Below are 16,368 nucleotides of genomic sequence, written 5' to 3'. Positions count from 1 at the left end.
CCACGCTCTGTGTTCCGATCTCTCTCTGATTTATACAGCCATCTTACTGCACCCTTATAGTCCGTATGAAGCCCCCTGACATCATGCCGCTCACTGGAGATGGTGTGATGTGATGCAACAAGTTGATTAACAACCTCCATTGAAACATTGCGCATGTACAAGGTGCTCAGATGATCTGAAACTCTACAAGCACAGATGACAGTATATGACGCTATTAGCAGCAAACTTTCATCTTGCGCAGATCATGGACATCTAGGAAACTAGCATGGACAGTGTGTATGACTGGGAGTTGCTCATGCATGGGTTGCATCGCCCGATCTTCCATTTGTGGACATTTTATAGACTGAAGCCTAGTGCTGCCCATGGGAAAAGGCTTTGCAGACACTGAAAAGTGTCCTCTTTTCTCCACTATTACTTTCCCTCCCCCATTCTTCTCCGTTCTGGACTTACCTTTGTATAACGCTCTCTTGATACAAGTTCCATAAAGTGTTTCTACTTACATGATGCACTTTATCTTTTGTTTTGGGCCTACAGCAAAGCCTCCGGTTCCCCACATGCTCAGCCACATGATGCCACGAGAGTTCTCCTTTCAAGTGGACCGGGACATAGAGTCCGCTACGGACGAGACTGCCGTCCAGCTCATTGAGCTTCTCTCCCTACCAGTGCTGATGAAATATTCTGTAACGGCTCCGATTGTATCCAGGTCAGTTCTGCTCATGCTTCAGTCCCACCTTATCTTTTGTTCTTCATTGTCAAAATGCTTCCTGTTACAGTGATGTATTGTTGGGGCTACAAATGTGCTAAAATGTCCTCCGGAAACACAAGAAATGGTGTCCTGGGCGGCCAGCCGCTGTACTAGTTCTGTAATAACTGTTGGTGCATTGATGGTTTCTAGATCACCGCTCACTGACTCTGCATTGGTTCCTAGTGTTTCTCTAGTGAACAAAGCTGTGGTGGATTACTATTTCGTGGAGCTGAATATGGAAAAACATTTTGAAGCAATCCGACATTTCTTGCTAATGGAAGATGGAGAATTTGCCCAGTCACTCAGTGATCTGCTCTTTGAAAAGGTGAACCATTTGTCATAGATTTTCTGCTGCTCAGCTTTGTTTTTTCAGTTTCTTTTTTATAAAATTGAGAAAGTCGTAGTTGTTGTTTTCTAAGGCTGAATTCAGAGGTCAGAGTGTAACAGTCTGGCTATGGGCCATGATTTTCCTGATCCGTCTCGGGGTTTTTTGATGTAAAGTTACAATTACACCCTGGCCTAAAAGTCAAACCCTTTTGGGGTGCTAAATAGAATACTCCATAATTGCATCTGGAAAATGCTGGCAAAATTGAATGTTACACTCTGTCTTCAGATTTTGTGCACCCCCATTCGAGGACAGCATAAAATAGCCAAGGGACAGACACACTGATTCCAGTTGTGTGTCACTTACTGGGCTTCTTGCTGTAGATTTGAGAAAACATTGTTCTATCTGCTGCAGCTCTGCTATTTCTTTTAGTTATGAGTTCTCAATATTTTTGAGCTGTGTCTAACTCTGGCCTCCACCACTAATTGGAAGTTTTCTGCCTATGCAGAGACAAGGAGAAAGCTGTCCATCAGTGACACGGAAGGGTTAGAAATTACATCATTTTAGCTTTTTAAGATGCTGTTCTAGAAAATATTCCTAGAATTTATTTTTCCTCAATGGAAACTGCATCCTGTCAGCAGGGTTGTGCTTTGTATTCTGAGGACAGAATGAGGTAGGGGTTAAAGCACGGAATTCAACGATGTGTCAGGCTGTGTGCTGTCGTTTCCTTACACTGAAGGTCATTGCCTGGCAGGGCTGCCATCAAGACACTACTGGTGTATGTGGCCTATCCATAGCTGCAAAGAATGAAAGAAGTAATTATAAAATAAAAAAAATGTAATCACAGGGGGGTTGGTCAAGGGGTGCACAGTGATGTACAGACCAAGTGCTGTCCTAATTAATAATTATTGGATTTTGGAGCAATGTGATAGACCCTATGTGAGTGATAAAAAATCAGCAACAAATAGGAATAATCCCTGCGGTTGCCTGGTGCTGGGAGGCAGATCTTGGCTGCGCATGTTCCTGCCATTTTGCTTCAGGAGAAGGAAGAGGAGGGCCGAGGATGTGGGGTACCAAGATACTGTGGGGTACCTGGGGACATCATTTCTCCTCTGACATGTTATATCATGTCAGAGGAGAGAGAAATTACTTTTCTGATTGCCTCTATTCATTGAATAACGGGATCACATGATCGGGGACTGGGAACAATGGCCTTGATCGTGTTCTCCAGGGTCTCCGCTACTCCTGGTACCTGAAACTTCAGAGATATTCCAACTCTGTGCGGAGCTATTCTCTTATTCCCTATCACCAGTTTAAAACTGCAATGAGGGAATGAGGTCCCATAGCGGCCAATGTTTTAATGCTTATCGGTGGTTGCTAAGGGGTTAAAGAAAAATATACTTGAAAAGAGTATTGGATATTTTAAGGTGATTTTAATAGGGTAGAGTAGAGTAGGGTGCTGCCCAAGGGTCTTCCTTGTTGTGGCAGCAGCTTACAAACATTTTATGGCCAAAACAAAAGCTACTATGTATGTGATCTAATATTCGATGGGAACTGTTAATGTGTGACTGGTGAGGACGTGGTGCAGATGTGGAGTTTTTCCCAAGAATGGGCGGTAGGATTATGGAAGGTTTGAGGGGTGGAGGCGGAGCTGGGGTGGAACCTGGGCGGAGTCTCAAGGGGGCCTGAAAATTTTGCCAGTATGGGCCCCCGAAATTCCGGGTGGCAGCCCTGTTGCTTGGACTACAGCAGCTACAGCAACCAGTGCCTGTAAGTCAAACTCAGCCCCCTCCTGTGATAAGCAGCTCACTGCCTTTCAGAGCTTGGTGTGGGAGGGGGCAGCGTTCTCAGCTCTGCAGCATTCGAAATCTAAGAACTGCTGCACCCAGTAATCTAAGTGACACAGCGCTGGATTCAGGGTCTCTTTCTCTACATTAGGCTGCTCTCAGATGAGGTAGCTGAAATCTGGTGACATTCTCTTTAAGGTACTGCATAGAAAAACTATTTTTTTGCTTTTTTAACTTATTATTTCTCTTTCGCCTCATTGGGGGACACAGACCATGGGTGTATGCTGCTGCCACCAGGAGGCTGACACTAAGTATTACAAAGAAAGTTAGCTCCTCCCCTGCAGTATACACCCCTCTGCTGGCTCCCAGCTAACCAGTTCTTGCTTAGTGTCCGTAGGAGGCACACGGACTGGTCTGCTATTCAGACCCAAAGAATCTTTTTACTTTTACCTTTTACCGGACGAAGGGGGCGACGGATTCTTTCATGTTCCGATCTCCCCCGAACCAACAACAGGCGAGCACGGGAGTTTCACCTCTCCGTATCCTCTCCTGCGACGTGGGAAGCCACTGCCTGAGCTGATTCTAGGGGCGACGGGCCCCTTCATGGGACCGATCTCCCCCCTCCCTGATCAGACGAGCACTGGAGTGTCACCTCCAGTATCCTCTTCTGCAGCCAGGCCTATTGCCGGACATCAGCCCTGCCCACCAGGTTTTACCCTCGGCTGTACAGAGGCACTTTACAATGTGGCGTCCGAGCAGCCCCCACTGCACCACCACTATTAAGGGCGGATGGTACAAGGAGGCGGGCGGTTCCTCTCCTCCTCCCTAACAAACGGATGATGGATTGAGGTTTATCCCTACACCGTCCACGCTGCACAGAACAGCGCTGAAACCCACATCCGCGGCGGCTCCATGCCGGGACGCGCAACGATGGTGAGTGGATCCATCTTCAGAGGGATATCCATAAAGGCGCAGGCAGCCTTAGCCACTTTCCTGTGGCCCACCTCTCTGAGGTAACGCTCTGGCCGGCTACAAAAATTTAGCCCCTGGCTTCGGCCGATGTGTAGGCCGCATCCCGGAAGTCTCCTGAAACGCCCCGCTGGTGTCGCCCGCCTGCTACAGAAATTTAGGCCCCGGCTTGGGCCTATTCAGCATCGTGTCCGTGGCTCCGCCCCCCGAGTTGGCGCTTCTCGCTCTCTGCGAGATTTTATCTACTCTGCAGCTCACAGTGGCCATCTTGGTCCACCCGGCCGGCTCACACTGGGGCAACGATTTTTAGCATTAAGGGGGCACAATCCACTCTACATCAAGGCATTAAACGCGCAAGTATTCTCCCTTCTTAAAGGCACATGTAGTATTGTCTGGTTTTAAAGGCGCATGTCCAGTATTGTCTGTTCTTAAAGGCGCAGGTCCAGTATTGTCTGGTCTTAAAGGCGAATGTCCAGTATTCTCTGTTCTTAAAGGCGCATGTCCAGTATTGTCTGGTCTTAAAGGCGCATGTCCAGTATTCTCTGTTCTTAAAGGCGCAGGTCCAGTATTGTCTGGTCTTAAAGGCGCATGACCAGTATTCTCTGTTCTTAAAGGCGCATGTCCAGTATTCTCTGTTCTTAAAGGCGCATGTCCAGTATTGTCTGGTCTTAAAGGCGCATGTCCAGTATTGTCTGTTCTTAAAGGCACGTGACCAGTTTTCCCTGGTCTTAAAGGCGCATGGCCAGCATACCCTGGTCTTACGCACATGGCCAGTATGCCCTGGTCTTAAAGGCGCATGACCAGTATTCCTGGTCTTAAAGGCACGTGACCAGTATTCCCTGGTCTTAAAGGCGCATGACCAGTATTCCTGGTCTTAACAACACGTAACCAGTATTCCCTGGTCTTAAAGACGCATGACCAGTACTTCTTGGTCTTAAGGGCACATGTCCAGTATTACCTGGTCTTAAAGGCACATGACCAGTATGTCCTGGTCTTAAAGGCACGTGACCAGTATGCCCTGGTCTTAAAGGCACATGACCAGTAGGCCCTGGTCTTACGCACTTGGCCAGCATGCCCTGGTCTTAAAGGCACATGACCAGTACGACCTGGTTTTTAAAGGCACATGACCAGTATGCCCTGGTCTTAAGGGCACATGACCAGTATGACCTGGTTTTAAAGACACATGACCAGTATGCCCTGGTCTTAAAGGCACGTGTTCAATATGCCCTGGACTTAAAGACACATAACCAGTATGCCCTGGTCTTCAAAGCATATGACAAGTATGTCCTGGTTCTTAAAGGCACATGACCAGCATGCCCTCCTCCTAAAGGCACAAGACCAGTATACCCTAGTCTTAAAGACGCACGACCAGTATTCCCTAGTCTTAAAGGCGCATGACCAGTATTTACTGGTCTTAAGGGCACATCATCAATCCGAAGCTGGTCACCCTAACTGAGCTCTGGAGCCTTCGCCACTCATCCCCTAACCGCAACCCATGGTTTTCTCGGACCAAGAGATTGAATCCCTCTGTGAACCCTCTGTGGCTCGGAGTGCTCGCAGGACCGAGATACATGGTCCCTCTCCTACATGGGAGCGTCCGCTAGCAGGGGCCGCAAGTGTTCTAGAAAAACGTACAGGCGTCTGCAAAACGGAAGTTTTTCATTTCCTAATCTCTTCCCCCATGATTTGTTGAGAACAACGCTGAATATGGATCGCATATTGCCTTGGATTGCAAGAGCTTCAGAAAAGGAGGGACTCTCCTATTTATACCATCAACAAATCGACGAGCAATTCACTGGACAGAAGCCGCTAAGTAGGTTGCCATACCTGGTCTGATTTTTATGGGCGACGGGTCCTTTTAAGGGCACCGATTCCCCCCACATCTTCAACAGACGAACACATGCAGTGTCGCCTCCATGTATCCTCTTCTGCATCCAGGCCTAATGCCAAACAACCTGCCCTGTCCACCCGGGGACCTCAACTCTGAGGATGTACAGAGGCACACATCTTTGGCGTCCGAGCACCCCCCTTTGTATCAATTTAGGGGATGATGCAAGAAGGCGGACGATTCCTCTCCAAGTCCCTGTTAACAGAATGGTGGATCGAAGGTTCCTAATTTTCTACTCTGCACGAAGATGGCAAGAGGCCTGCTGGTTGCAGCCCCGCATTCTGCCACTTGGCAGTCTAACCGGGTGGAATTTCTTGTGGTATACCTACCAGTATCCCTGCCCGATGTATCATCAATTAAAAAACCACAGACGGTCGGATAGCAAATCTGGTTCGTTCCGTCTTGTGGCTTCGGGTTCAGCGCTCTACCCTTCTTTAGCGCCACATGATGTTGCTTGACCAATAGTCTCCTGGTCAGAGACCTTATCTACTTCAATTCAAATCAAATCTTCTGAGCGGGAGACTAAAGGCCCCGTCTCACATAGCGAGATCGCTAGCGAGATCGCTGCTGAGTCACAAGTTTTGTGACGCAACAGCGACCTCAGTAGCGATCTCGCTATGTGTGACACGTACCAGCGATCAGGCCCCTGCTGCGAGATCGCTGGTCGTGTCAGAATGGCCTGGACCTTTTTTTGGTCGTTGAGGTCCCGCTGACATCGCTGAATCGGTGTGTGTGACACCGATCCAGCGATGTCTTCACTGGTAACCAGGGTAAACATCGGGTTACTAAGCGCAGGGCCGCGCTTAGTAACCCGATGTTTACCCTGGTTACCAGCGTAAATGTAAAAAAAAACAAACAGTACATACTCACCATCTGTTGCCCGTCAGGTCCCTTGGCGTCTGCTTCCTGCTCTGACTGAGCCGCCGTAAAGTGAGAGCACAGCAGTGACGTCACCGCTGCGCTCTGCTCTCACTGTACGGCGGCTTAGTCAGAGCAGGAAGCAGACGGCAAGGGACCTGACGGGCAACAGATGGTGAGTATGTACTGTTTGTTTTTTTTGGTAACCAGGGTAAACATCGGGTTACTAAGCGCGGCCCTGCGCTTAGTAACCCGATGTTTACCCTGGTTACCCGGGTGCTGCAGGGGGACATCAGCATCGTTGAAGACAGTTTCAACGATGCCGAAGTCGTTCCCCTGATCGTTGGTCGCTGGAGAGAGCTGTCTGTGTGACAGCTCCCCAGCGACCACACAGCGACGCTGCAGCGATCAGCATCGTTGTCTGTATCGCTGCAGCGTCGCTGTGTGAGACGGGGCCTTAACAAGGGATCGTATTTTTTCTACAGACCCATCCAGCAGTAGAAGCATTGTCCTGGACAGTCTAGATCTAAGAGATCTTGGTTTCACGAAGGAGAAAATGAAAAGTATGATCATTCCTGGACCTCAAACTTCTAACAACCTTTGACAAGGCCCTCCCTTTTCTGATGCAGTTCCTCCGCTCAGCCATTACTTCAACAACAACAACAAAAAAAAAAAAAAAGTGGAGTTTTTCTGGCATCCATTGACATTCGGTTTTCTTACCCTCACATGCCTACTTTTTTCCCCTCTACAATTATCTCTTCTCCTCTCCATTCGCGAACAGCATTTTCAAGTCACGACCTTGCCCTTCAGCCTGGCTGCCGCACCACAGTGGTCGCAACGCTCATAGCAGTTGTCATGTGCTTCTTGCTCCCTAGAAACATGGTCGTCCTGTCCTACTCGGTCGACTTTCTAGCCGCTCTACAAGGACTACGCTAAGTCGTCTATATCACTTGCAATACCCTCTCACTTGGGCTAGCAGCTAAACTTAGACAAGTTTTTTCCTCATTCCCAGCCCAGCAGATCCTCTTTGACTATGATCCTGCACAAGAAGGATGGTAATTCTCTCTCTCGAGTCAAGGTCGTGGCCCTTCAACACGGAGCTTGTGCACTTGATCACTCATTCCCTCGGTTCATTCAATTAGCTAGGAGGGTTCTGAGCAATAAGACGAAAACGGAAGTAGTTTTCTTTTGCTCCGCTCGTTTTCAGCAAGTCAATCAGGCTTTCAAAAGGTAGTCTCTAAGCTCCTTCCTCATCCAGAGCCTTCTTCTGGTCCAATGGTTATTAGGGATACCATCTTCAATTTGGATAATGCCACGGCTGTGCCATACGTCAATCATCTCGCAGGTACCCACAGTCAAGCGCCATGGCCGAGGTACCTCGCACTCTCTGATGGGCCGAGATCTATCATTCGGTGATCTCAACAGTACATGTCCCTGGAGTAGAACACTGGGCGGCTGACATATTCAGCCGTCAGGGTTTTCTCCTCAAGTGAGTGGGAACTTCACTCGGAAGTCTTCCTTCACATCTGCCTTCACTGGAGTACTCCAGATGTAGGTCGGATGGCGTCCAAGCTGAACGCCTATGTACTCCAGTTCATGGTTTGGCTTCAAGATCCAAGTCCATCGCAGTGCATGCTCCGTTTCTTCCACGGTACCAATTTCCATACCTCTTCTTCCACTACGTCTTGAGATCTTTTTGGAAGCAGAAAAGGCCCCCAGTGATCCCGGGAGACCCGCACTGACCATGTCAGGTTTTCTCGCTTGCGGTACTAGTATTTCTCCGTCTTATTTAGTCAAAACTGGAAATATGGACCTTCTCGCAGGGAGCCTTCACCTGTAGTTCTTCCCTACCGCGTACCATTAGATCTGGGGGACCTTAATGGTCCTGGGGATCTTACAGTAGACTCCTTTTTCGATCCAGAAAGACTTTACTATCAGGTAACGTCACTCCCCTTTTTTCTCTGCGTTCTTGTCATCCTAATGAGTCTTCAGAGCTTGCCACTCTGTTCCTTTCAGTCTTTTTTCCTTATTACCATCAATGCATCGTTGCCCTCAAGCCATCCCCTTCCCTTGTTGCCAAGGTGGTTTTGTATTCCCACTGTTGCAGGGGCATTGTCCTCTCATCTCTTTCGGCTCCAGTCCACACAACGGAATGGGTTCTCCATAATCTGGAAGAAGTGAGTGCTCCAAGTGGGTACGTATCGAGGACGGCGTCCTTCCGAAGGTTGGACACTTTGCTTGGGCTTCTCGATGCTAAGTAGGCTTCCCGACGGTCACAGGAAGGGTTTAGCCGTGTTCATCGGCCACGTTAGCCTGGTGGATTCTTTTCACCATCCCGGAGTCCTTCCGTGCTAGATGTCAGCCTATCTCCCTGTCTCAGGGCTCTAGGCACCAGGCGTCGGCAAGCACGACCGCAAGCTTGCGAATTCCTCCAGTCCACATGCATTCTTGAAGCACTATAATTCACACACTTCCACAGATGTGAGTCTGGGCAGGCGGACTTTGCAGGCCGCCTTGGCGCACTTGTAAGTAGCGGTTACACGGCCTGATCTGATGTTGTCCCCACCCAGGGACTGCTTTGGGACGTCCCATGGTCTGTGTCCCCCAATGAGGCGAAGGAGAAATAGGGATTTTTGTGTACTCACCGTAAAATCCTTTTCTCCGAGCCATTCATTGGGGGACACAGCTCCCTCCCTATTATTAGTTGTATTTGTTTTTATCATTTGATATGTTATACTCTCATATATAATGTGACATGCTATACGCTTATATGTTGTTATTGATCTCCTACTGCTTTTGCACCGAACTGGTTAGCTGGGAGCCAGCAGAGGGGTGTATACTGCAGGGGAGGAGCTAACTTTCTTTGTAATACTTAGTGTCAGCCTCCTGGTGGCAGCAGCATACACCCATGGTCTGTGTCCCCCAATGAATGGCTCGGAGAAAAGGATTTTACGGTGAGTACACAAAAATCCCTATATCCGGAATTTCACACTATTGTACAAACTTCCATGGACTACAATGTAATGTGACCAAACCAAGAAGAAATGTATGTAGTGTACACTAAGAAGCGCATGTGCGTGTTAGCTGCCTGTGTGTAGCGTCCGCTGACCTTGCCCCCTTTGTTTCCTAGCTGGTGTCAGGTCAGGCCCTCCGCGAGCTCTTCACTCCCTTGGTGCTCAATTCCATATTGAACAAAGCTCTGCAGTACAGCCTACATGGCGACTCTCATCTGGCATCCAATCTGTCTTTTGCACTAAAGTACATCCCAGCAGTGTTCTCGGCTACAGCTCCTGATACGTTAAGTTGCTTGGAATTAAGATATAAGGTAAAATAATCTATATGCTGTACCTGGTGTGATAATAAATATACTTTGGAGAGAAATGATCTGTTGCAACTTGTATGAAGTGATTAAATGATGTTTTCCATCTTCTGCAGGTTGATTGGCCGCTCAACATCGTCATCACGGATAACTGCATCAACAAGTACAATAAGATTTTCTCTTTTCTCCTACAACTGAAACACATGGTTTGGACTCTCAGGGATGTTTGGTTCCACTTAAAACGCACAGGTAAGACTGCATTAACACAGAATTCCCTCAAAGGAAATTCCACTTTTGAATAATTTATAGTCTCCATCAATTTACTAGCAAATATTGGAATACTGACTGCCATTTCCTCCCTCTGCTTCCTGACCGCATGACTCTGAGATCGGCTACTGGGTGACGGATGTATCAGCCCACAGCTGCCTACTAAAGTCTATGGAGAGGAAGAGCAGGTTTACTCTCTGTAGCACAATCTGTTATATACAGATGCCTGTTATCATGCAGAGACTGGGGAGTATGAATCCCTCATGTCTGTGTGCTCCATGCATGGAGGCAGAAAGCTGTCCGTCAATGTACCCATTCCAATGTAACACAAATGTCATACTGACTCATTATAGTCATTGTACCGAAACAGAGAGAAGTGCACAGGCTCATGGGTAATCGTAAAAGACAGATCTTATCGCAAGAAATATTAAGACATACGTACATACGTACATTCGTACTTAGGCTACTTTCACACTAGCGTTAACTGCAAACCGTCTCAAAACGTCTTTTTTGCCGAAAAAACGGATGCGTCGAAAAAGTGAAAAACGGAGACAAACGTATGCCACGCATCCAGCATTTCGACGGATCCGTCGCAAATCCGTTAACCCCTTAGTGACAGAGCCAATTTGGTACTTAATGACCGAGCCAATTTTTACAATTCTGACCAGTGTCACTTTATGAGGTTATAACTCTGGAACGCTTTATCGGATCCCGCTGATTCTGAGATTGTTTTTTCGTGACATGTTGTACTTCAAGTTAGTGGTAACATTTCTTCGATATTACTTGCGATTATTTATGAAAAAAATGGAAATATGGCGAAAATTTTTAAAATTTTGCAATTTTCAAACTTTGTATTTTTATGCCCTTAAATCAGAGAGATATGTCACAAAAAATAGTTAATAAATAACATTTCTCACATGTCTACTTTACATCAGCACAATTTTGGAAACAATTTTTTTTTTTGTTAGGGAGTTATAAGGGTTAAAAGTTGACCAGCAATTTCTCATTTTTACAACACCATGTTTTTTTTAGGGACCACATCACCTTTGAAGTGATTTTGAGGGGTCTATATGATAGAAAATAACCAAGTGTGACACCATTCTAAAAACTGCACCCCTCAAGCTGCTCAAAACCACATTCAAGAAGTTTATTAACCCTTTACGTACTTCACAGGAACTAAAACAATGTGGAAGAAAAAAATTACTTCAGAACCATTTTTTTTAATTTTCACAAGTGTAAAAACAGAAATTTAACCACAAATTTTGTTGTGCAATTTTTCCTGAGTACGCCGATACCCCATATGTGGAGGTAAACCACTGTTTGGGCGCACCGCAGAGCTTGGAAGTGAAGGAGCACCGTTTGACTGTTTCAATGCAGAATTGGCTGGAATTGAGATCGGACGCCATGTCGCGTTTGGAGAGCCCCTAATGTGCCTAAACAGTGGAAACCCCCCACAAGTGACACCATTTTGGAAACTAGACCCCCCAAGGAACTTATCTAGATGTGTGGTGAGCACTTTGAACCCCCAAGTGCTTCACAGAAGTTTATAACGTAGAGCCGTGAAAATAAAAAATCGCATTTGTTTTCACAAAAATGATTTTTTCGCCCACAAATTCTTATTTTCACAAGGGTAACAGGAGAAATTAGACCACAAAAGTTGTTGTGCAATTTCTCCTGAGTACGTCGATACCCCATATGTGGAGGTAAACCACTGTTTGGGCGCACCGCAGAGCTTGGAAGTGAAGGAGCACCGTTTGACTTTTTCAATGCAGAATTGGCTGGAATTGAGATCGGATGCCATGTCGCGTTTGGAGAGTCCCTGATGTGCCTAAACAGTGGAAACCCCCCACAAGTGATACCATTTTGGAAACTAGACCCCCCAAGGAACTTATCTAGATGTGTGGTGAGCACTTTGAACCCCCAAGTGCTTCACAGAAGTTTATAACGTAGAGCCGTGAAAATAAAAAAATCGCATTTTTTCTACAAAAATGATCTTTTTACCTCCAAATTTTTATTTTACCAAGGGTAACAGGAGAAAATGGACCCCAGAAGCTGTTGTACAATTTGTCTTGAGTACGCCGACACCCCATATGTGGGGGTAAACCACTGTTTGGGCGCATGGCTGAGCTCGGAAGCAAAGGAGCGCCATTTGACTTTTCAATGCAAAATTGACTGGAATTGAGATCGGACGCCATGTCGCGTTTGGAGAGCCCCTGATGTGCCTAAACAGCAGAAACCCCCCAAAAGTGACCCCATTTTGGAAACTAGACCCCCCATGGAACTTATCTAGATGTGTAGTGAGAACTTTGAATGCCCAAGTGCATCACAGAAGTTTATAATGCAGAGTCGTGAAAATAAAAAATATATATTTTTTAACAATAAAGATTTTTTAGCCCCCAAGTTTTTATTTTCACAAGGGTAACAAGAGAAATTGGACCCCAAAAGTTGTTGTCCAATTTGTCCTGAGTATGCTGGTACCCCATATGTGGGGGTAAACCACTGTTTGGGCGCATGGCAGAGCTCGGAAGGGAAGGAGTGCCATTTTGGAATGCAGACTTTGATAGAATTGTCTGCGGGCGTTATGTTGCCTTTGCAGACCCCTAATGTACCTAAACAGTAGAAACCCCCAACAAGTGACCCCATTTTGGAAAATAGACCCCCCAAGGAACTTATCTAGATATGTGGTGAGAACTTTGAATGCCCAAGTGCTTCACAGAAGTTTATAATGCAGAGTAGTGAAAATAAAAAATATTTTTTTTCCCACAAAAAAGATTTTTTTAGCCCCCAAATTTTTATTTTCACAAGGGTAACAAGAGAAATTGGACCCCAAAAGTTGTTGTCCAATTTGTCCTGAGTATGCTGGTACCCCATATGTGGGGGTAAACCACTGTTTGGGCGCACGGCAGAGCTCGGAAGGGAAGGAGCGCCATTTTGCAATGCAGACTTTGATAGAATTGTCTGCGGGCGTTATGTTGCGTTTGCAGACCCCTAATGTACCTAAACAGTAGAAACCCCCACAAGTGACCAAATTTTGGAAACTAGACCCCCTAAGGAACTTATCTAGATATGTGGTGAGAACTTTGAAAGCTCAAGTGCTTCACAGAAATTTATAATGCAGAGTAGTGAAAATAAAAAAATATATTTTTTTCCAACAAAAAAGATTTTTAGCCCCCAAGTTTTTATTTTCACAAGGGTAACAGGAGAAATTGGACCCCAAAAGTTGTTGTCCAATTTATCCCGAGTACGCTGATGCCCCATATGTGGGGGTAAACCACTGTTTGGGCGCACGGCAGAGCTCAGAAGGGAGGGAGTACCATTTGACTTTTTTAGCGCAAAATTGGCTGTCGTGTTTGGAGACCCCCTGATGTACCTAAACAGTGGAAACCCCCCAATTCTAACTCCAACCCTAACCCCAACACAGCCCTAACCCTAATCTCAACCCGATCCATAATCCTAATCACAACCCTAACGATAATCACAACCCTAACCCCAAAACAGCCCTAATCTCAACCCTAACCATAACCCTAATCAAAACCCTAAATCCAACACACCCCTAACCCTAATCCCAACCCTAACCCTAATCCCAACCCTAATCCCAAACGTAACACTAATCCCAACCCTAATCCAAACCCTAACCCTAATCCCAACTCTAACCCTAACTTTAGCCCCAACCCTAACTTTAGCCCCAACCCTAACCATAACTTTAGCCCCCGTCGTCACAAAAAAAGTTCAATGTAACCTTTTTTTTGTACGTCGCGTCCGCCATTTCCGCGGATGCGTGGCCGTAACTCTGCCCCCTCCTCCCCAGGACATAGACTGGGCAGCGGATGCGTTGAAAAACTGCATCCGCTGCCCACGTTGTGCACAATTTTCACAACGTGCGTCGGTACATCGGGCCGACGCATTGCGACCGCCCCGTACCGACGCAAGTGTGAAAGAAGCCTTAGGCTACTTTCAGACATAGCGCATTTTTGAGCGCTATTTTGCGGGCGCTTTTCAAAAATGCGCAATGTCATTTTCGTCTGCCGGCAAAGTGAATGAGAAATTCACTTTGCCGTTCAGACACACCGCAAAAAAACGCGGCGCTTTTGTCTGCAAACACGCCGGCGTAAAAAGAATTGACATGTCAATTCTTTACGCAGCGGCGTGTCTGCGTATCCCCCTAGGGCCCCATATTACCTTCCACACACAGCGCCTTTGTCCTGGGTGTCGGCGTCTTTGTACGGAGGGGTTGACACCCAGGACCGGACGTGACGTCGGACAGGAAGAGGGAAGCCCCCGCCCCCCAGTGAAGCAGCATGGAGTCCTTCTGTGTGTGTGTGTGTGTGTGCGTGTGTGTGCGTGTGTGTGCGTGTGTGTGTCCCCATGCGACGCTAGTGCCACCATTGTGCTAAGTCGCCGTATGGGACTACTACTCCCATCCGGTATTAGGATGGGAGAGTTGTCCCTGTGTCCGGCGACTTAGCACAATTGTAAAGTTACACAAAACACCTACACACAATACACATACATGACACACAGTACATACAACATATAACACAGAGTATATACTCACCAACAGCACACTTGTAGGCGAAGCCCTCGATCCTCCAGGAAAAAATCCAAAAATAATAAACCAAATTCATACTCCCTGTCCGCAGAATCCATAAAACGAGTGTCCCACGCCGATCGGCTGCTCTCCGGCGATACACTGCCAGGAGCGAAGCTCCTAGCAGTGTATCGCGTACTGTTCCGGAGTTCAATGACTCCGGCGTCTCGGTTAACAGCAGTACAGCTGCGTTGAACTTTCCCACGCAGCACTGCCGTTAAGCGAGAGTGCCGGGGTCAATGACCGCCGGTAAACTCGCTCGCGCATGCGCAGTGACACACCGACAGGAACTATGGCTCCTGTCAGTGTGTTGCTGCAGCCGTGGAGAGCAGACATATCTCTGGATGTGTCTGTTCTCCATGGAAAATCTTGATACGTGGCACTTAAATATGTGGCAATTAAATACGTGACACGTGGCACTTACACGTGATACGTGTCACTTAAATACGTGGCACTGAAATACGTGATACGTGGCACTTTGATACGTGGCACGTGTCACTTAAATACGTGGCACGTGGCACTGAAATATGTGGCACGTGGCACTTTGATACGTGGCACGTGTCTCTTAAATACGTGGCACGTGGCACTGAAAGATGTGGCACGTGGCACTTTGATACGTGGCACGTGGCACTTTGATACGTGGCACTGAAATATGTGGCACGTGGCACTTTGATACGTGGCACGTGGCACTTTGATACGTGGCACGTGGCACTTTGATACGTGGCACGTGGCACTTTGATACGTGGCACTGAAATATGTGGCACGTGGCACTTTGATACGTGGCACGTGTCACTTAAATACGTGGCACGTGGCACTGAAATATGTGGCACGTGGCACTTTGATACGTGGCACGTGTCTCTTAAATACGTGGCACGTGGCACTGAAAGATGTGGCACGTGGCACTTTGATACGTGGCACGTGGCACTTTGATACGTGGCACTGAAATATGTGGGACACGTCGCACAAAAAAGTTACATGTAGTTTTTTTTGTGTCGACGGTCCGCCGAAGCACGACGCATCCGTCGCACGACGGATGCGACATGTGGCAATGCGTCGCTAATGCAAGCCAATGGAGAAAAAACGCATCCTGCAAGCACTTTTGCAGGATGCGTTTTTTCTCCAACGACGCATTGCGACGGAAGCCAAAAAACGCTAGTTTGAAAGTAGCCTAACCCTAACCCTAGCCCTAACCCTAACCCTAAATTTAGCCCTAACCCTAACTCTAACCCTAACCCTAACTCTAACCCTAACCCTAATTTTAGCCCCAACTTGTCTTCTCCTGCCGGCCGGCAGATGGCAGCAGATGGCGGGCGCACTGCGCATGCGCCCGCCATGATGAAAAAGCCGGCTGGCAGGAGAAGACAGAAGAGGACCCAGGGACCCCGGGTGAGTATGATAGGGTCCCCGAATCCCCCTATTTCTCTGTCCTCTGATGTGTGATCACATCAGAGGACAGAGAAATAACTGATCGCTTTTTTTTTTTTTTTTTTTTTTTTTGCGGTCGCCGGTAAACTGTTAATTACCGGCGATCGCAAAGCAGGGGTCGGTGCAAATCGACCCCGATCATGTTCTTTGGGGTCTCGGCTACCCCCGGCAGCCGAGACCCCAAAGAACATCCGGGT

General features: G+C 47.3%; 1 protein-coding gene across 5 annotated transcripts in view; it reads left to right on the top strand.

Moving 5' to 3' along the window:
• TUBGCP6 (tubulin gamma complex component 6) overlaps nt 1-16,368 on the top strand; it is a 96,366-nt gene that overhangs the window by 60,142 nt on the left and 19,856 nt on the right. For all 5 annotated transcript variants that reach the window (XM_077264908.1, XM_077264907.1, XM_077264904.1 and 2 more), the window contains exons 20-23: nt 535-703; nt 929-1,070; nt 9,703-9,897; nt 10,008-10,140. In XM_077264908.1, coding sequence (XP_077121023.1) covers nt 535-703; nt 929-1,070; nt 9,703-9,897; nt 10,008-10,140 — 639 coding nt within the window. The remainder of the gene's footprint in view (nt 1-534; nt 704-928; nt 1,071-9,702; nt 9,898-10,007; nt 10,141-16,368) is intronic.

This window comes from Ranitomeya variabilis, chromosome 5 (assembly GCF_051348905.1).
Source record: "Ranitomeya variabilis isolate aRanVar5 chromosome 5, aRanVar5.hap1, whole genome shotgun sequence".
Lineage (NCBI taxonomy): Eukaryota > Metazoa > Chordata > Amphibia > Anura > Dendrobatidae > Ranitomeya > Ranitomeya variabilis.
Note: the sequence above shows the minus strand (reverse complement) of the source record. Positions and strands in the feature narration are given on the sequence as shown.